The sequence below is a fragment of the Silene latifolia genome, unplaced genomic scaffold, assembly GCF_048544455.1.
Source record: "Silene latifolia isolate original U9 population unplaced genomic scaffold, ASM4854445v1 scaffold_75, whole genome shotgun sequence".
Classification (NCBI taxonomy): domain Eukaryota; kingdom Viridiplantae; phylum Streptophyta; class Magnoliopsida; order Caryophyllales; family Caryophyllaceae; genus Silene; species Silene latifolia.
In genome coordinates, this window is record NW_027413661.1 from 463,606 (window position 1) to 485,202 (window position 21,597).

The following is a 21,597-nucleotide window of genomic DNA, read 5'->3' on the forward strand; positions in this document are numbered from 1 at the left end:
CACAAAACCTCCTTGACTCTCATTGATAATATCAGGCAACACCTTACTAAGCCTATTACACAAAAGCTTGGCAATGCACTTATAGATCATATTGCAGCAAGCAATAGGTCTAAACTCAAGGACACTAGTAGGATTGTCAACCTTAGGGATAAGAGTGATGGTAGTATTATTTACCTGCTTAAGAAGCCTCCCAGATTGAAAGAAGTCTTGGACAGCAGAAATAATGTCCTCTCCCACAATGTCCCAGGAGTCCTTAAAAAACTGGCTGGAATAGCCAACAGGCCCAGGGGACTTGGAGGAGGGAGTAGAAAAAAAGGCTCCTTTAATCTCAGCAGCATTAACAGGGGACAACAGAAGAGACTTGTGATGATCAGTAAGCAGCTTGCCTGTTCTCACAGTGGGAATATGAACAGGACAGGTAGCATGAGAAGTGCCCAGCAGCTGCTTGTAATACTCCAGGAAAGCCATTTCAATATCCTGAGGGTTATGATACTGAACACCATCCACTCCCTTGATATTCATAACTCTGTTGTGGATTTGGCGAGCTCTAATATGATTATGAAAAAAATCTAGTGTTTTCATCACCATGTTTAATCCAGTCAGTCTTAGCTCTCTGGCTCAAGAAACTATGTTGGATCTTTGACAGGTGCCTGAGAGCTTCAGAGGCCTCACATTCAGCAGTGATAAGATTAGGATCAGTTGGCTTGTCAGTCAGCTGAATTTGAATATCCTCTAAAAGAGACTTAGCCACCCCTACAACCTTCTCAATGTCAGAAAATTTATTTCTATTCAAATCCTTAAGAGGGTACTTCAGTCTCTTTAGCTTAGAGACTAGCTTGAACATGAGTGTACCATATGCAGGCTCATTCCAAGAAGCTTGAACAACCTCCTGGAAGTCTGGATCAAGACCCCACATATTATAATACTTGAAGTGCCCCTTAGGCTGGCTCCTGATAGCTCTTCTATAACACACACTAGGATTATGGTCGAATAGGCCTTCAGGTAGAAAATGAGCAAAAGCATGAGGATATAAATCCATCCACTCAGAATTGACAAGGAATCTATCAATTCTAGAGTAAGTTCTACTCCCAGCATCATGCTTATTGTTCCACGTGTAGAAAGCACCCTGCCCCTTAATGTCAGTGACACCACAATACTGAATGCACTCTCTAAACTCAGCAATTTTAGACCAAGTCACATCCCTTCCAATTCTTTCATTATAGTTGAGCACATTGTTGAAATCACCACAAATACCCCAAGCACCAGAGAAAGAATTCTTAACATGCTTTAAGTCATTCCAAAGGTCAGTTCTATCACCATTATCATTAAAACCATAGACAACAGTGAAAAGGAATTCATCACCAGATGCTTTCTCTAGGACCCTCACAGTGATGGATTGAGCAGACATATGCAAGGTAGTAAGATCAAAAAACTGAGCAATCCAAATGATCCAAACTCTCCCCCCATGATTAAAATGATTATTATTAATACCCTTCCAATGAGATCCAATATTCTGAAGAATAGTAGCAAAATCAGGAGATTTCACTTTAGTTTCAACTAGACCATACAAGCCAATATTATTCTGATGCAGGAATTTTTTAATATCCATCTGCTTATTAAGGCCATTTATTCCCCTCACATTCCATCCTCCAATATTATCCATTAATAACTTGTCCAGGTGGTTCCTCCAGTCCCCCATTCAGAATTTCCTTCCCTTTTGTAGGAGAAGTCAAAGCCTCTACATAAGTCTTAGTAGGAGAAGTATCAGTTCTTAGAGACAAGTGTTCTTGCCTGGTAAGCTGTTGAATGACTGACACCTCTCTAGGAATCATAGATGAATGATGGATGGTTGGACCACCAAAAGGAACCTCAGGAATGTTAGTACCCACAACTGTTGCTGGGAGTGGAGTATGTTGTACAGGCTTGCCAACAACTTTAGGTCTCCACACCTGTTTAGCCACAAGAGCCACTAGTTTAGGAGCAGGTACTATCACTTCCTTCTTCTTACACATTTCTGTAGTATGTCCAATGCCTTTACACATCCCACACACTGTTGGTTTCCATTCATATTCTACCAAAATACTCACATCAGCCCCCTTTTCATCCCTAAAGTATAATTTGTCAGGGAACTTTTATCCAATTTCAACTTCCACTAGCAATCGAGCATATCCCAAACGAGTCCTGTCCTCAGTGGCCGCATCCCGTTTAACAAATTTACCCAGTAATCCAGATAATTTCTCAAGACTGGTTTTGCTCCAAAATTTAAGGGGTAGACCACAGAGACGAAGCCAAATGGGGACATGCTTGACTCTTTCCTTCATTAAACTACAAGATTCAGTCCAAGGCTTGACTACAACAGGCTTATTATCAAACATTGGAAACCCTTGTTACAGAACCAGATTTTGACACTCCTTAGTGGGAAACCTAACCAGAAAAACACCATTGGGTAGGAATGAAAGCTTATCAAATTTATAAACCCCCCACAATTTGTGTATAAACCCTGACAGTAACTCCCAAGGAGGATTGCTACCCAAGATATAGCAAACCACTGCCGTCTCCCAAAAATCAAGTTCTGACTTAACATCCTCAGTAGTAAGTTGAAGAAGAGTAGAATCAGACACAGAAGGTTGAGGAGCCTTAGGAGAATTAGAACGTTTACCTTTCACTTGAGTCCAGGTGTTGTCATCGCCAGCTTGCTCCGAATGAATACTTTCAACATCCTCATCTGCAATGGACACAGTCTCAACAATAGTATCCAAATTCAGAACCGGAATACCCACAATTTCGCTCATATCCTTAGTTTTCAGAGCTTCCTCAGATTGTGGAATTCCATGGCATCCTTGAGATGATTCCGCGATATCCATGTCTAAAGAGAGATTTGGGCAATTAGAAAAAGAAAGTCTCAATTTTGCTTTTGATCGTGCCTTAGATTTTGATTTAGGTTGGGTTTTTTTGATGATTCTTCGAGCCATTTTGCAGCGAAGAACCCTAATTTTCTAGTGAGAAGGGAGAGGATCCTCTCTCTAGAAAACCCATTTTATTTTTTGTTAGAGAATAAGTTGCTCAAAACTAATCTTTCCTAATATGCTAGGACTTGTGAGAAGTGCTAGGCTAATCATCTTGACAAATTGTTGCAAGATTCTACAAAACATATACCTAGTGCATTGTGTGTGGATGGAGTACTTGATCAGTACAAGTTATATCATTCACCACAAATTCATTCGTTATGTGATAATCAATTAGGAAGTTCTTTCAAGATAAAGAACCGAAACCAAGGTCGGGAACCTTGATGTGTACTTGGTAAGGTTCATGCTATGAGAGAGAACATGAATGTAAAGGAAAATGCAAGTATAAGAAGTTTGAACACATGGACACATGGCATGTTAAACTTCTATTGCAATCAATAAGTGTTTACACTTACGATATGCATCACAAGGTTGTAATATGATATTGACTACCCGAGTGTGATGTTGACATTTGTCGTTTGAGTTGTTATTAACTCACTTTATACTTTGTTACATCCAACGGGTTGTAGAGACAATTGAACCCCGTTTAAGTGAACATGGATTAGCATTGTATTAGCCCATAGTTACTTACATGAGGTGACGTCTCAAAGTGACTACAGTGTGATGCGATTGATGGCATGTTCAAGTGCCATAGAGTCATATGAGAATGACTAGTCGATCACATAGGCGGACTGTTAGGAACATTTTGTCGGGCCTAATGACCGCTTATAGAGTTCTGGCAAATTTATATAGCCTGGTCGTGGCGAGAGCTGCTATAGTATTCAAATGAGTCGATTCTTTTGACTAAAGACTATTCGCCTAAGATGGCACAGTTTCAGATTGACTTTGATTTGTGTTACTACGACCTTCGTAAATGGGGTCAAATGGGCATATTTTGGGTTATGATGGCTGTGGCTAGTTGAAGGGAATGAGTGCGATAGGAATTGTCCACCCCTAGTCAGGGTTATAACAATATCTCAGGGCCACTCGAGGAGTAATGAACTGGAAATGCGTGGCCACGCTCGGATTGTATCCATGGTGGATAAATCCGGTCAATCAGTTATTCTCCAGATCGAGGAAACCACTCTCGATATGATCAATTGCAAGTACGACCTGAAAGACACCTTGCATTGAGTGGGATATAGTAATAGGACAAGAGAATTGGTGACGCACACTTGTCGAGGACAAGTGGGAGATTGTTGCAATATGTGTCCTCCGACAATAATGCGATCACGACTGTTGATCATGATGATCACATGTTTAAATCTCATTATAAAGAATACAATTGGGAAGTAATATTTACTGTCAACTGGTCCAAACATATCGGTAATGATTGGCTGACTAGAGTTTGACATTACTGTCGTGCGACGGTGGTGATCAGTTGATCCCCTAGGTCATACCTATAGGGCAACACTCTTAATTGATCAATTAATTGATCGTATAACGTTACGAGTCAATTAATTTAATTAAAATTGACGGACGATTTTGGAAGTAATATTTACGTATCTCATTGAAATTGATTAAAATGAAAGACGGTCTGAGTAATCGAATCGTATCATTACTCGGATGAAATTATTGTTTAAGGAAACAATTGAATTTGAATGAATTATTATAAATACAAATTGTTGTGATTTATAAATTGGTAAAATATTTTGGTACAAGTAATTATGAATTACTAAGTCGACTTTTGTGTATGACGTATTTTTATTAATACGTTGATTTTTAATATGTTAAAAATACATAACAATTTATGTGACATGTGACATGTAACATATTGACAAAAAAATAATATGGATTCCATGTTATAAGTGTACCGAAATTAAGAGGAGGGTTATGCAAATATTGTGTTGATTAATTAGTGGAGAACACAATCATTTACCTTAATTGTCTAGCCATGCACACCTAGTTTACATTGTGAAGCTAAACAAAGGCATACATTGGCTCCCTCTTCTCCCTCTTCCACCCGGTTTTACCACAAGAAAGGCAAAGGGTTTTTGCCTTATATTTTGATAAAACAATACATAATATTATTGTTAGAGCATTCATAATTCATTCATCTAAAATTTGAGTTTTAGAGAGATAAAAAGCTTCCTTCGTTCTCCTCCCATAAACCGAAAATATTAAGTGTCCTATAATATTTTTGGGTCAATTTTTCTACAAGATTAATATTGTACTAGTATTTATAATATTGATTTTAATTAAGAGTGTGCTTTGGGTATAAAGCTTTGGGAGTGATCCTATACTTGGATCTTTGTTCTTCCACTAAAGGAAAGCACAAGAACAAGAGAGAAAGGTGATCTCTCTTGTGCCCTATAAACCGAAAATCCAATGTAAGAACAATGTTTCTTCTTTATTTTGTTTAAGTGTTTGCATGCATAAGATCATTCATTAATTTTATGACAAATTAAATTAAAACATATATGAATATGTTAGTATATAGATCTACTTTCCTTCAACTAGCTTGGCTTTAACTCCTCATATCCAAATTTATCTTAGCCCCTTCTTACCCATTACCTCACATATCCATATTTACCTCAGCATGTGTCATGGTCATCTGTTTGGTTGGAATGCATATGTACGGTTGTAGAGATTACTTTCATATTAGACTGCAGACATGTTTTCATAGGTCGTAGTTAGGTGAGTGTCACTACAAAATGAATTCTTTCTATCTTTTACATATATTCACCTGTGCTTATGTGTGATATGAGCGACCCGTGAGAGTCCATAATGATAAGTCTCTATAGTTGACGGTTCAGCAGGTTTTTAACGACTACATAACTCGTTTGCATGATTCACATTACTAATTGATTGTTGATTTGCAGCATTAAATTGGTTTAGGCTTTACTTGTTGCATTTCGCTCTGAGATTGAACTCGTTCCATTAGGTCCTATGATCGAGTCTAGTTCTTGCTTGGGGACAAGCAAGAGTTTGGTTTGGGGAAGTTTGATGCGTGTCTAATATATGATGTTTTGCACCTCATTTCACACGCATTTCAGAGCTCAATTGAGTAGTTTATGCTACTATTTCCCTTGTTTCGTGTATTTCTTCCTTTTCGTGTGATTTTGTAGGAATGTGAAGAATTCGGTGGAAAATGGACCAAATCTGTCCCGGAGCGCTTAGCTTAGGATTAGACATAAGGAGAATACTCGAGGACCAAACTTGGCACGCATTTTGGAGCTTGAAAGACAAATTTGGAAGCGAACTATCAGCTACATCAGTCGACCGACCGTGCCTAGTAGTCGGTCGACCATATCAGTAGCAGTCCCAGTTTCAGAACGTGAACAGTAGCATGCAGGAGTCCGATAGTTGGTCGGTCGACTGCTACCTATGGTCGGTCGACCACCCCTCAGTCTGACGGAAATAAAAGATGTGGATAAAGCTCATTGTACTTAAGTTTAGGAAATTAGGTTACATTACTTCTTCTATATAACGTAACACAACCCTTCTGTATCAATCATCTAGGTTTTTATATACTACGTTACTTTAGGTTTCATTCACATTCAATTCATATTTTAGTTATCAATAAAGTTCTTATTACGGATCTATTCATTCCTCTTTGATTTTCGGTAATTCTTGTTCCTTTACTTCAGTTTATTTACTTTGTTTATAGTTTAGAAATTGTTAGCATAAAATCCCGGAACCCTAGATTTAGTTTATGCACTTTAATTATTCTAGTATTTCAACCATGAATTCTTATGCTTTAATTACCAATTTTATAGTTGTTATTATCATTAATATGTCTAGCTAAATCACCATTGCTAGGATGTAGGCGAACTTAGCGTAGATGGCACTAGAATAGGCTACCCTCGGATTAGGGCTTGGTCGACCGGCTGGCTTATCTGGTCGGTCGACTGAGTCAGTTGGTCGATCGACTGGGGTAGCTGGTCGATCGACCACCTTCGTGTCTGATTTGCTTCGTTTGATTCGTTAAGTGCAATATCTATCAATGAGACCTAGTGGAGACTTGTTAGATGCTTAGTTTTGACCAACCCGTAGATCGAAAGATAGGGAAGGACTTAGATTAACGAATTAAGATGGCTAAATTGCTAGATCGAAAGATAATGTAATTTAGGCATTAGGATCACTAGTCAAGAACGAAAGTTAGTATTAGTGACACCTAGGGACTAATAGCATAGACCGAGAGGGGTTATTAGTTGACTTGGACCGAGAGGACCTGTCATATCCATCACCCACGACTGTATTTCGAGACCTACCTAGACTTATGTGCCATCATAGTTATAGTGACCCGATCGTCCTAGCTCCTTTCTATTATTTGTTTACATCATCTTATTATTTGATTGTTTTTATTGTCTTATTTATTTTTATTTGCATTTAGTTTAGTTATTAATCAATCCAAACCCCCTCACTGTTACCGATAGACTGAAATATAAAGCAACTATTATCTCCCTACCTCCCTGCGGATCGACCCTTACTACCACTTGCTAGTTGTAGTTTGGTTTTATAAATATTATCTTTGGTGCACACAACGACAGGCATCAGGCACCAAAGACTCTATCTCATAACCTTGGCTCGTTAAACAATCTGCCAATTTAGAGAGGTCGCGAGAAACATACTGCCCTTGATCCATATAACCTGGAACATTCGCCAAAACACAAGTATAGGGGAATAGAAATAAATGAGACATTGTGTGCGATAGGGATTTTTGAAATGTTTTACATAAGAGAGAAGAGAGGTTATTGGGAAATACTATTATGTTTCGGAAATTAGATATTTATAGGCCTGGTATTTGGCACAACTGTCAACAGTGCCTGTTCGCATTACCGATATATTAAATTTTTTGATTTAATGCTTGATTGTTCAATGTCCTTTTCTTGGGAATGGAAGTGTTATTAACAAATCATCAAAATATCCTGATACATACAACCTGGCCTTTTCTTAAAAGTGAACTCATAATCTTCACCAGTTTTTTTTTAAATTATTTGAACTAATAATCTGATACTTTATTTAGTGAATCTCAGCCTTTATGTAGTGAATCTCAGCCATTATTTAGTGAATCCTGGGCCTTATTTTGCGAATCTCTGTTGTTAAACGTTACTGATGCAATTTTTTTTTGGTAAAATGTGAGTATTATATATATAAAAGAAAAGTCTCAATTACAAAAACAAGGCCTAAACCTTTCCATGAACTAAGGAAACTTCAAGCTATCTAGCCATGCTAACTCTTGTGGATTCAGCTTCCTTTTATCTCGTTCTCTTATCCTCCTCTTCATATCGTAAATTATCAGCAAAGCAACAACCTCAGGCCTAAGGACCAGCTGCTCTATACGACACTTATTCCTCTGCTGCCACACATGATACATAGCACTCAACACCATAGCATTCTTTACCCTTCTCTGCGTTTTCAGGCCATTACTATTGATGCACCAATGCAGGACATCAGTTGCAGGAAAAGTTAGACCAGAGAAATGCTGCAAATGTTGGATCATCCTTCTGCTAAATGCACAGTCAAAAAATAAATGGTCCTGTGTCTCATCTTCCCGTCCACATAAGAAACACATACCATCCACATTCAAACCAAATCCTTTCAATCTGCTATTGGTATGCAGAGAGTTATGTGCAATAAGCCAAGCCATGAACCTATGTTTAGGAAGATTCCAACTGTCCCAAATTACCCCCTGTGCCGGTCCACGGTGGTCCTGGCTTCTCTTAGCCATTCATAACACCCACTGGGGTGTAGCCATCTCTTGAACCCGCCATATCCCCCGATTATATCCATTAGCAAGCAATTCCTTCACCTTGCAAATCCTCCTCCACACCCAACCGGAGTTCTTTGGTAGGTGTGTACAAATGCCACGAGGTCCCCTTTAAATAGTTGGCATTCACCTAGTGGACCCATAATGAGTCCTTCTTGGCTGCAACCCAATCCACAAGTCTCCCAACCATAGCAACATTCCACAATTCTAGATTCTTTAGCCCCAATCCTCCTTCCTGTTTTGGCCTACATATAGTTTCCCAAGCTACTAAGGGACTCCTTCTATATTCAGCACTACCATCCCATAAAAAATTCCTGCAAGTTGCTTCTATTCTTTGCATAACACCTTTAGGAAGAACAAACAAAGAAGCCCAATAGGAGTGTAATGAGTTCAGGACATGCTGAACCAAAATGAGCCTTCCTGCATATGAAAATTTCCTGGCACCATAGCTATGTATTCTACTGCAAATTTTATCCACCAAGCATTCACAGTCCTTCTTCATTAACCTCGTAGTTTGAATAGGCATCCCTAGATATCTGAAGGGTAATTTACCTTCCTTGAAACCAGACACACTCAGGAAGTCGCTTTTGAGCTCATCAGTCACTCCATTGAAGTATGCATTGGATTTACTAGGGCTCACTTTAAGTCCAGATGTTCTTGAGAAGGTAGAGAAGGATTTCAGAAGCAACATCATAGACCCAAAGATCCCCATTATTGAACATTAAAACATCATCTGCAAACATAAGGTTGGTAATCTTCAATTCTTTGCATAATGGGTGATACCTGAACTGGTATTTATCTGCAGCATATTTCAGCAATCTATAACTAATATTTCTTTTTGTGTGAAGCAGAGACCCTAGTTTGTGAAACTAGAAGGTTATTTTGTGAAACTTAATAACTAATATATACAACCTGGGTAAGATTAAAAACTGAACTAATAATCTGAACTTGTGAATCTCAGTCCTTGTGTTTGTGAATCCTAGAGCTCTTTTTGTGAACCCTTTAGGAATGACCTATTTTGCTCTTTTCTTTATTTGTGATCCTCAGACCTTGTTTTGTGAATCTTGAGGAGTAATTTGTGTAACTCGAAGATAATATTCTGAGACTTTATTTCTAAATCACCTATTCTGCTCTCTTTCTTCATTTGTGAATCACAGACCTTATTTAGTGAATCTTAAGCCTTGTTTTGTGAATGTGAGATGTGACTTTGTGAACCTTTTATCTTCTTAGGTGTTGATTCAAATATCAACAACAACTCACAGTGTAGTGTGACGCCTCGTGTCGGTTGTGGTAAGGTTCCTTGCTCTAATGTTGGTTTTGGTCAGGATGGTGAGGGTTCTACTGCTGTCTTAACGACCCCTACAATGCTAACTATTTCCACACCTACTACTTTGGTAACTTACACACCGGGTGGCACTGAGCAATGGATAGGTGGGATTGAAGAGAAGTTTACACCCGTGGTTGGCAAAACATTTGTGGACTTAGAGTCAGCGATGTTGTTCTATAAAATTTATGCTATTGCTTGTGGGTTTGAAGCAAGGAAGTCTTCAACTAAGAGGTTTAAAGATGGTGTTATTCGAAGAAAATGCATGGTTTGCCATCGTGAAGTTTTTAATAAGAGGAAAAATCGTCCTCCCCAAGCTGATGCAAAAACAACAACCGTTGAAACTGGTGACAAAACAAAAGCTGGTGCAGTAAGTGGAAATAGAAAAATAGCTGCTAAAACCGGTACGAAAAGGGGTGGAGGTGGTGATGAGGAGGCTTTGAGTTCTAATAAGCAAAGAGGTACAAGAATAACCAAAATTAAAAGGTGGGGTTGTGAAGCGATGATCAAATTCATGTTCCATGAAAACATGTACAAGATTGAACAATTCCGTGAGGGTCACAATCACCCAGTGACGCCGGTCAAAAATAGGGAATTTGAGAAACTTGCTGACAATATAAATCAACTGAACGAATATCATAAGCAATTGATTATCCAAAATTCGAGATTGAATGTCGGCGCTAGTATAACATACAATTTATGCAAGGAACAAGCAGAGGGTTTCGAAAATGTGGGAGCTACCCTTATGTAGTTCAAGAATTCCCAAAGGAATGTAAAGTGTCTACTTAATGGCAAGGATGGACATATGTTCATCTCTCGTTTAGAAACCCTCCGAGAAACAAAAGGGTTGTAATGTATATGAAACAGATGCTGACAATGCTTTGACAAGAATTTTTTGGACAAATGCGGATTCCATCAGATGTTATGCATTGTTTGGTGATGCTATTTCATTCGATCCAACCTATGGAACGAACAAATATAACATGAAATTCGCGTCTTTCACTGGGATTGAAAATCACAAAAAGTCAATAACATTTGGATGCATGCTTTTAGAGCATGAAGACGATGACTCATTTGTTTGGGCATTTCAGCAGTTTCTGAAAACAATGAGTGGCAGAGGACCCAATTACATCATCAGTGACCAAGATGCCGGAATAATAAATGCAGTTCCAGGTGTGTTTGGAATACCTTACTTTTGTAAAACTGGTTATTTATTTGGTGAATCTAGGAACATTATTCGTGAATCTTGAAGTTTATTTTGTGAATCATAGAGCGTGATTTGTGATCTTATATGGTAATTTTGTGAAACTTGATCATAAGTGATTGAAATCATGTGCTTTGCTCTTTTCCTTATTTTGTGAATCTTAGGGCTTGTTTTGTGAATCTAAGATCTTGATTTGTGAAACACAAAGCTAATATTCTTAAACTTGGTCATAAGTTGTTGAAATTGCCTATTTTGTTATTTCTCTTATCTTGTGAATCTGAGACCTTGTTTAGTGAATCTTAAAGCTTGATTTATGACCATAGAAGATAATACTCTGACAATAGATAATGTGGATTTTGTGACTTGCAGAAGTGTTCAAAAAAGCAAGAGATCGCTTTTGCATGTGGCACATTATGAAGAAAGTAACAGACAAGGTTGGGAGCACAATTTGCAAAGAGACTGATTTCTTAAGTCGTCTGAACAATGTTGTCTGGAGCGAGGACTTGGAGCCTGAGGAATTTGAAGAGAATTGGACTAAGGGCATTAGCGAGTTTTCTTTAGAAGAAAATAAATGGTTGACTGGAAAGTTTGCGGAACGAGAGAAGTGGATACCCGCTTATTTCAGGAATGTGCCGATGGGCAACATTTTAAAAACCACACAAAGATCAGAGAGTGCCATGGACCAACAAAGGCACAATCTAAAGCTTCTTGAAGCACAGAGCCACAACTCAATGCCTGAAACCCTATTCGGGTCAAACTGGGAGGCCCATGCAGTGAAGGTCTATACACATGAAGTGTTTTTCGACTTCCAAGAGGAGGTTAAATTTTCGGTAAATGCGTGTAGTGTTTGTGGATACACCCCACCAGATCCAGTAACTAACTTTGAAGTTTCAATTGTTGAGGACGCAAACAAGCGAAAGAGATATGCAGTTGAGTCCAATAGGAGAACAATGGATGTCCGTTGTACATGTAAATTGTTTGAAAGGAAAGGTATTTTATGCAACCACATCATTTGGATTTGCTCGGGAAAGTTTAAGGAAATACCCGAGAAATACATTTTGCGTAGGTGGAGTAAGAATGCACTCAGAAACCCGGTTTATGATTTGAATGGAAATCTGCTGGAAAACTACGATCTTACTGGTAATAGTAAATTTGGAATGTCTCGGGTGTGGTCTGAGATTTACGCAACTGTTGGTATGCTCAAAATAAAAGAAGAAGATTCAGATATGAGAGAGTTTGCCAGGCTAATTAAAGAATTCCGAGAGAAGTTGGAGCCAAAACCAAAGCCTTTGACCAAAGAACAAGAATTGGAGGTCATTCTCAACTGCAAGGCTCCAAAAGAAATCAAGATCTTACCACCTAAAGTCTCTAAAAACAAAGGTAGTGGTAAAAGGTTGGTGAGCAGCAAAAATAAGGCAATTATGAAGGCAAAAAAACCGAAAAGGTTGTGTGCTAAGTGTAAACGCATGTCACACCACAATAAAAGAAATTGTCCAAATGAGTTTGCAGAGTATCCTCCTGAGAATCAAGTATGTCCATTTTATTATTACTTGAAAACGCAACTACTCTTGTCTACTAATTTTTTTTTTTTTTTTTTTTATAAAAAGTATCTAATCAAGGTTTGATTCTTCACATAGGGAGATACATCGGAAGAAGAGGAAGAAGGGGAAGAAGTCGAGAATGAAGAATGGTGTAAAGGAGTATTCTTAAGCAACGAGAATAGAGATGACAATTGAAGAAGACAAGTTTTAAGCTCATTTTATTTTGGTCAATGTTGTGAATCCTGGAACGTATCTTGTGAAACTAGAACATAAAATTGTGAAACTTGGTCCTGAATCTAGCATCAAGCGTTTTTATCATTTCAGACCTTATTTTGTGAATCTCAGACCTTATCTTGTGAATCTCATACCTTGTTCAGTGAATCTTAGGGCTTGTTTTGTGAAACTTGGTCATTATAAGTGGTTTAAAATCATCTATTTTGCTCTTTATTTGGTGAATATCAGACCTTGTTTTGTGAATCTCAAACCTTGTTCAGTGAATCTCAGAGCTTGTTGATTTACTTACGACGTTTATTTGTTTTCAATGTTGCGAATGTTAGATTTTAATTTATCCAATTGTTTACTTGCAATGTTTGTGAATCCTACGGAAGGTGGAAGGTGATTTCATGAAACATGAACTTAAATGTGGGAAATCGTATAACAGTAGTCCAAGCCAAGCTCAAATTACTCAACTCAATGTCAGATTAGCCACATAAGTCACATAAGTGACCCAGAAAAATTATTATGACTTTACAACTATCAAATATCTTTACAAGAGTTGATGAAGGAAACAATCTTGGCAACAATCTTTATAGGAGCCTCAACCCACTTTTGCATATTATGACTTCACATCATCCCATCAACACGGACAATTGTCTTCTTCAATTAAACACCTATATAACCAAAAACAAGTACAATCGACTTATTTACGAAATATTCGCCAAAGTTATGAAGAAATGAACTTCACATCATTTTTAAGACAATGAAGTGTACCTTTTTAGTATTTTCATCCCATCTTAGTAGTTCCAACATGATCGATTTTCGATATTGTGGCAATTTCTGCAAAGAGTGACATATATTAATGAAGTATATAGACAACCTATCTTTATTTGGTGAATATCAGACCTTGTTTTGTGAATCTCAAACCTTGTTCAGTGAATCTTAGAGCTTGTTCAGTGAATATCAAAGCTTGTTGATTTTAAACCACTTATAATGACCAAGATTCACAAAATAAGCCTTAAGATTCACTGAACAAGGTCTGAGATTCACAAGATAAGGCTTTATTTTCGTATACTAATGAACTTACCTCAAAATATTCACTTTTGGTCCATAAACTATCATCGTCCAAGTACTCAACCACGTCAACACAAAAACTCCACAATCATAACTAGACAAAAAAAACAGCAAATGAGAAAGTCCAATTTTCATTCGTAAAACTTCTCAAAATAATAACTATTGATCTGTTAACAAAAGGAAAAAGATACATGCTTACATACCATGTTGTTTGTTGAGGGACTTCGAGATTGACAAATTCGTTCGTGTGCATGAACTCCAAAGATTTATATGACTGTCCCAAAATAGATGAAACATGGTACAACTGAAAAGAAAAGGCAATAACAAGATCAAAATATATTTTGGAGTATACTTTTAAAAGAAAAGGCAATAACAATATTTTGGAAAAAAAATCATACAAGCTCTTTGGCATGCTTGTTGTTAGGATCCGCATTAATATCCACGCTTGAGTCAAGGATGAAATTTTTTCCCTGCTTTATATCACAGACACAAGCCCACCAATGCTTCGACGTGTTACTATGCAGAGGGATAAAAACCTGAGATAGTAAATGTACAAGACAAACCAAGAGATTAATGCTATAATAAGGAAAATAAGTTCCAGGATTCACAAAATAAGGTCAAGGACTCACAAAATAAGGTCCAGGATTCACAAAATAAGGTCCAGGATTCACAAAATAAGTTCCAGGATTCACAAAATAAGTTCACAGAATAAGGTCAAGGATTCATAAAATAAGTTCACAAAATACGGTCCAGGATTCACAAAACAAGGTCCAGGATTCACGAAATAAGTTCCAGGATTCACAAATAAGTTCACAAAATAAGTTCCAGGATTCACAAACTAAGTTCACAAAATAAGTTCCAAGATTCACAAAATAAGCTCCAAGATTCACAAAACAAGTTCCAGGATTCACAAATAAGTAAAATAAACATCACAAATTTATGACCATGTCGATATGGCTACCATCAACTGGATTATAATGAGACTTTATGTATTGACCCCAAACAATAGGGTTGTTTTCTCGATGAAGAGTCTACATGTCACAAAAAGGCAATTTTAGAAACAAAGCAACTTTAAGAACGCAAAATACTTGAATACCAACATATAAAGGATTTGAAACTGACATATACTGTTGTTGGCAAGTAGAGTACATTTGTTCTACCGAGGGTGCACTTAATTCCAAAAATATCAATGACCTACAAAATTAAATTTGATAGGAAACATAGACATCGAGTGACTTGATTTTATGAAACGTGAACAAAATAAAACAGGTTGAGTGGCGTGAACAAAATGAAAACATGGGCAGGAAAAGGAAAATAATACTCAGGGGTTACTTACCTGATCCATAATAAGGCCACGCGGTCCAACGGTCTGCAAAGCATCTCTTGTGACTTCCATCCACGGAGTGGACACCATAACATCACTTCATTATTGATAAAATGCAATTAGTAGATATATTTATTACAATAAAAAAAATCAAAAAATCAAAGCAAAAATATGACATTACTGTTGAATTTTCTTTGATCTCTTGCGAACAAAATTCACCAATTCCATGTCAGTGTATCGAGGCCATTCTAGTGCATATATTTGTACTCTTTCTCTGGATAGGTTCTCAGAACATGTAGTAATTTGATCGCACGCCCTCAACTCCTTACTGGCAGATGGTTTATCGAGGTCGAAAACAATTGGTGTATCAATGGCCATATGGTGATCAATGTTCCCTACCACAGGAGGAGGAGGAGTAGAAGTCGAAGAAGTAGCTAGAATAGTAACGGTGGGGTGAGTGGGCTCATTGATAGAAGGGACATAATCAATAGCACTGGAACTTGTTTGCATATCTCTTTCGCTTGTTCTCCTCCTATTGTACTCAACCCACCGTTCTTGATTATGATGATCATCCGCTACCACTGTGGGCTCATTAACGGGAGTGACATCATTAATAGCAGTATTATGAGAGGGAGATAAACCACGCAACATAGGAGTTGGCTCAAAATGGTCAGGTTGTTCATCAACTTGAATACAAGACATTGAAGGTTCAGGTTGAGATAAAAGATGATCATCAAGTGGTATGATTTGGCATTCTGGTTTTGGTGGTGAACGACGTGACTGTATTGGTTGCAAAGCTTCACCCATGACATCCAATGCCTCCAACAATTCAGCGTTAGACCACCCACATATTCTCTCCAGATTATCCTCACTATTCTCCTCTCCACATTACCCTCCAGATTATCCCCACTATTCTCCACATTACCCTCCACACTCTCCTGTACATTCTCCTCATTTTTCAAATTCTCCGCATTCTCCTCATTCTTCACATTCTCCCCATTCTCCTCATTATTGTCTTGTTGAGATAACCTAAGACCATCTGCCATACCATCTACAGCTGCAACTAGTTTAGAAACTGTTGCTGAGGAAGGTAGTTTGCTCAGAGCTTGACTAGCAAGACATTTGTACTCCGCGAAAGCTTGAGCCATGACCTTTGCGAAAAGCGCAAGTTTATTAATAAACTCAGTAGTACAACCTGAATTGTTAGGTAGAGGAGGATTAGTAGGGTCTTCATGTTTAGATTGTTGTTGTTCAGATTGTTGTTGTTCACTTGTTGTCTTTGAAGACTACCTAATCTCAATAGTAGGAAGCAGCAAAGGTGCATGTGGCTTATGCTGAGTGATGACCATTGGAGGCTCAACAGAACCCCTGCCGAAAGTTTTCTTGCCCGAATTTTTGTCATTCACTTCCTCCTTAACTCTCTGGGATATAGGTTCTTTAGTCCAAGTTGAGAGCGTTGGAAACTGCCGAGTAACAAGGCGTGATTTGAAAACACATCGGTCTAGATAAATGAAAACCAAGACCATAATAGGTCCACCAAACCAATTTTCTTTCAGCTTTTTGGTCTCAAACTCCTCCTTTTGCCAAGACTCAACTTGGGCAGCCAATTTCTGTTTGATGAAATTGCACCAGTTGAATTCGGAGATCAAGTCAGTGTTTACCAAACTTTTAAGAAGTCTCAAAGTTGCCCGATTCCCTACAACACCGCCTAAAAGAGCATTGAAGATATAAATGATGAAATTGCGTGATGCCTGTCGTTGTGTGCACCAAAAATAATATTTATAAAACCAAACTACTACTAGCAAGCGGTAGTAAGGGTCGATCCGCAGGGAGGTAGGGAGATAATAGTTGCTTTCAATTTTAGTCTAACGGTAGCAGTGAGGGAGGTTTTGATATGAATTATACTAAGTCTAAAAACATAAACTAAATAAACAAATAAAAGTAAATAAGGACGGTAAACAATGATAAAAGAAATGCTAAGACGGTCGGTTCACTATAGCTGCTGATGCGTGTCTTTTATATAAGGTTTTCACCTCATTTTTACACGCATTTCTGTGCTTTTTATGTAGCATCTGGCTACAAATACCCCGAATATTCTACTTTGGTCCGTTTATTGTAAATTGCAGGAATTGACTGAAGAGAAGCTAAATCGAGCCTTAACTGTCCCAATTGCATGCATTCGTGGAAAATAAGGAGCTGGAGCTTGGAAATCTAACATTTGGAAGACGTATGAGCTGAGTTTGGAAAGCAATCCAAGGTCTGACATGCCTATTTAGCTCGATCGAGTGGTTTACTGCTCGATCGAATGCTCTACACACTCAAGATTGGTCGATGGACCAGTTTAAGGAGTCGATCGAGGAAGTTCTGCAAGCAGTGCTCGATCGAGAGGTTGTTCTAACTCGATCGAACGCAAATCACTCGATCGAGCTAGAACAACCTCTCGATCTAGGTAAGTCCGAAATACAGTCGTGTAGGATGGGTAAAACAAGTCCTCTCGGTCCAAGTTAACTAGTAGCTCCTTTCGGCCTATGCTACCAGTCCCTAAATCTCACTAATGCTAGCTCTCGCCCCGATTAGTGATTCCTAAAGCCTAAATTACATTATCTCTCGATCTCAGCAATTTAGTCGTCTTAATTCGGTAATTAATGCCCTTCCCTATATTTCGATCTACGGGTTGGTCAAAACTAAGCATCTAACAAGTCTCCTCTCGGTCTCATTGTTAAATATCGCACTTAACGAATCAAACAAACGCTAATCAAACACGGTCTGATCGATCGACCAACTACTTCAGTCGACCGACCACACGGCTTAGTCGATCGACTAGTTAAGCCAGTCGATCGACCATGCCCTAATTCGGGGTTAACTATTCTAATGCCATCTTCGCCATAGATCCCCTACATCTTAGCAAAGGGTATTTAGCTAGACATACTAGCGATAATAATAACAATAAAATTAACAAATACCATAAGTGAAAACATGATTAATAATATTAAGCAATAGAAACGCAATAAAGTAATTAAGGTTTCGGGAACTATCTAACAATTCTAAACTATGGAAGAATTAAAGCAAACTGAATTTGAATAAAGTAACAGAGGAATACCGTAAAGAAGAATTGAAGAAGGAAAACCAAAACCCCAAATGCGGAAAGAAAACTTTATTGCTGAAAAACTAATCTAAACTAATGAAAATAATCAGAAGTTCAACTACTGTGTATTGAACCCTAACTATTTCCGATCTCCTTTTCTGAAAACCTAAGGTTACGTTATATAGAAGTTCTTACGTAACTTTATTCCTAAAACCTAATTACAATGGGCTTCGGAATTCTAATTTTATTTTGCGCGTCAGACTCATGGTGCGGTCGATCGACCACTTAGGCCAGTCGATCGACCAAGGGTGCTGTACAGTAATGCATTCTGACGAATTCTGCAGCGCGCACCGATCTTAAAACAGCTGCCATTTCTTCGTTACTTTGTCAAATCAGGCGTTCTACGCGGCGTTGGAAAGCTAAGAGGATAAGCTTTCACCTCCAATTGGAATCACTTGATTATCAGATGTAGAACTCGAGATATTGCCATCTGAAGCAGGCTGCAATATCGTGAAGTGGTTCTTTTCTTGTTAAACTCGTACGCACCCATGCTTTTGCTGTCTTTAGGCCTTGAAACGCGCACCAAGATCATTTCTCGAGTCAATACCTCATGTCAAATCCTATGCTAAACACTCGGGAACGGATTCGGCTCATTTTCCGCTGAATTCTTCACATTTCGGCAATTTTATACAAAAACACGAAAGTAGACGGGAATAGGGAAAATAGTAGCATAAACTACATAATTGAGCTCTGAAATGCGTGTAAAATAGGGTGTAAAACATCATATAAATGACACACATCAAACTTCCCCAAACCAAACCCTTGCTTGTCCCCAAGCAAGAACTAGACTCGATCCTAAAACCTAATGGAACGAGTTAAATCTCAGAGCGAAATGCAAACCGAATAGCCTAAACCAATTTAATGCAACAACTAACAATCAATTAGTAATATGAATCATGCAAACGAGTTATGTAGTCGTTAAAAACTGCTGAACCATCAACTATAGAGACTTATCTTTATGGACTCTCACGGGTCGCTCAAATCATACAATAAACACAGGTGTAAAGATAGAAAGAATTAATTTTGTAAAGACTCTCACCTAACTACGACCTATAAGAACATGCCTGAAAACTAATATGAAAATAATCGCTACAACCGTACATATGCATTCCAACCAAACAAATGACCATGACACATGTCGAGGTAAATATGGATATGTGAGGTAATGGGTAAGAAGGGGCTAAGATAAATTTGGATATGAGGAGTTAAAGCCAAGCTAGTAACTACAGATCCAAATTATAACAACATCCAACTCTCCTACTCAAGATAAATCAAAACAAAACGGTGCTAATGATTAGCACTAATCTCACAATCTCCATAATTACTCAACTCCCCATAAGATACAAATACAACATGGGAGCAGAAATCCCCATTTAATAAAAATTTCGAATTATGCGATTTTGATTTCTTTCCTTTCTTTCTTTCTTCTTTTCTACTTGCTTTTCATTTTTTTCTTTTGTTCTCAAATCTATCTTTTCTTTCTTTCTTCCCTCCTTTCCAACATTCCACCAACCTTCCTATGAAGAGCAATATAGCCAAAATATAATAAACACATTCCCACAACTACCAATACTAGCTCGGATAGGGTAGACTAAATAATGGTATGTAGCTTATGGGACAAAAAGGCAAATTTGGCTTTTGTGAGGCTTATGGGTAAAATGAGAAAAGGGGACCTCTACCACATGTGTCAACAAACCACAGACCGAATGCATACGGGTATTAAGCAGATTAAGTTCATATTTATGCAAATTGATGTAACATGTCTTATAAGGAGTAACTACTCACATCCTAAATAAACTGGTCATAAATGTCACCAGTTATAGGCTCTAAAACTTAGAATATATAAGTAGTTTGCCAAAAATCTAAGTCAAGTCTCAAGTTCAGCAAATAAATTAACGAAAACTCGTAGACTATGCATATATGATTCTACTAATAACATGTTAATTTAGCACGGCTTAGGCATAAACAGCTGCAAATGCAATGTCATCATTGAAATACTACCGTTCCGACTCGACCTATATGCTAAAATAAACGTGCAATTTTTTGAATTTTTGAAAGTTTTTCAATTTTTTTGGATTTTCTGTATATATAGGAAATGAAATAAACAATGCAAGCCAAAAATGTAAACGTGCAACTGAAATGCAATAAAACAATGCAAATGCGACGCAAAACCCTTCCCCAAACCAAATCACACAATGTCCCCATTGTGCAAAATCATGTAATTAGATAAACAAAGGAAATGAGATTTTGCGGTAAAACTATACAAGACATGAAAGTAAGACTTAGAAAGTCACAAGATTTTAAGCGCAAAAGGAAACCTCCCCAAACCAGCTTGAGCAAGGAGGTTTCAGTAGCCAGCAGTGCTACCATAGGTACCTGAAAGACAAACGAAAGTACCACGCGTAATTCCGAGAATGCAATTATTAAAACGCAAAATTATGTGCAAAATAAGGGAACTGAAGAAAACAAAAATGAGTCGGAGAATAAAGGAGAGAAACGACTCCCTCAACTCCGCAAATCGACCAAACACAGTAGGGGAATGATCGAAAACAGGTACAGCAGCGAACATGGTCGATCGACCATAGCATCCAGTCGATCGACCAGGATGACACGAACGAAGCTCAGAGTCAGAGCTGTAGCGATCGGTCGATCGACCACTCAGGCCAGTCGATCGACTGAGAATCCTGCTGTAAGTTGCTGATTTCTTCGAATTAGCTCAATAAATTGAGCTAACATGGTCTATAAACCTGCAAATACACATAATAACGCGCCCAAAATTGCGCTAAACCCAAAGTAAAGTCTATAGTCTTTAAAAATCCTAAGCAAACTTATTAAAGCAAAGTCTCGCGCAAACCAAAACAATAAAAAGTCTAAAAGCAATAAAATAGTCTTTAAAAGGTCTAAGAAACGAATAGATCAACGGAAACTGCGGAAAATCTCCGACCAAGGCTTCTGTCTACATGAAGTAGCTTCTGCAGTGCTCATCTCAGAAGCTGGACTCTACTCTACTCCGACTGGAATACTCAATGGATCATCTCTAGCATCTTCCCA

At 38.0% G+C, this 21,597-nt stretch overlaps 2 protein-coding genes across 2 annotated transcripts; both read right to left on the minus strand.

Annotated features, from left to right (window-relative positions):
* Window positions 1-556: 556 nt before the first annotated feature.
* Window positions 557-1,609, minus strand: LOC141640264 (uncharacterized). Its single transcript, XM_074449115.1, has one exon. It carries the CDS (start codon window positions 1,607-1,609, stop codon window positions 557-559), a length of 1,053 nt encoding a protein of 350 aa, XP_074305216.1.
* Window positions 1,610-8,151: 6,542 nt separating this feature from the next.
* LOC141640265 (uncharacterized) lies at window positions 8,152-8,679 on the minus strand. The gene has a single exon (XM_074449116.1). It carries the CDS (start codon window positions 8,677-8,679, stop codon window positions 8,152-8,154), a length of 528 nt encoding a protein of 175 aa, XP_074305217.1.
* Between the last annotated feature and the right edge of the window lie 12,918 nt (window positions 8,680-21,597).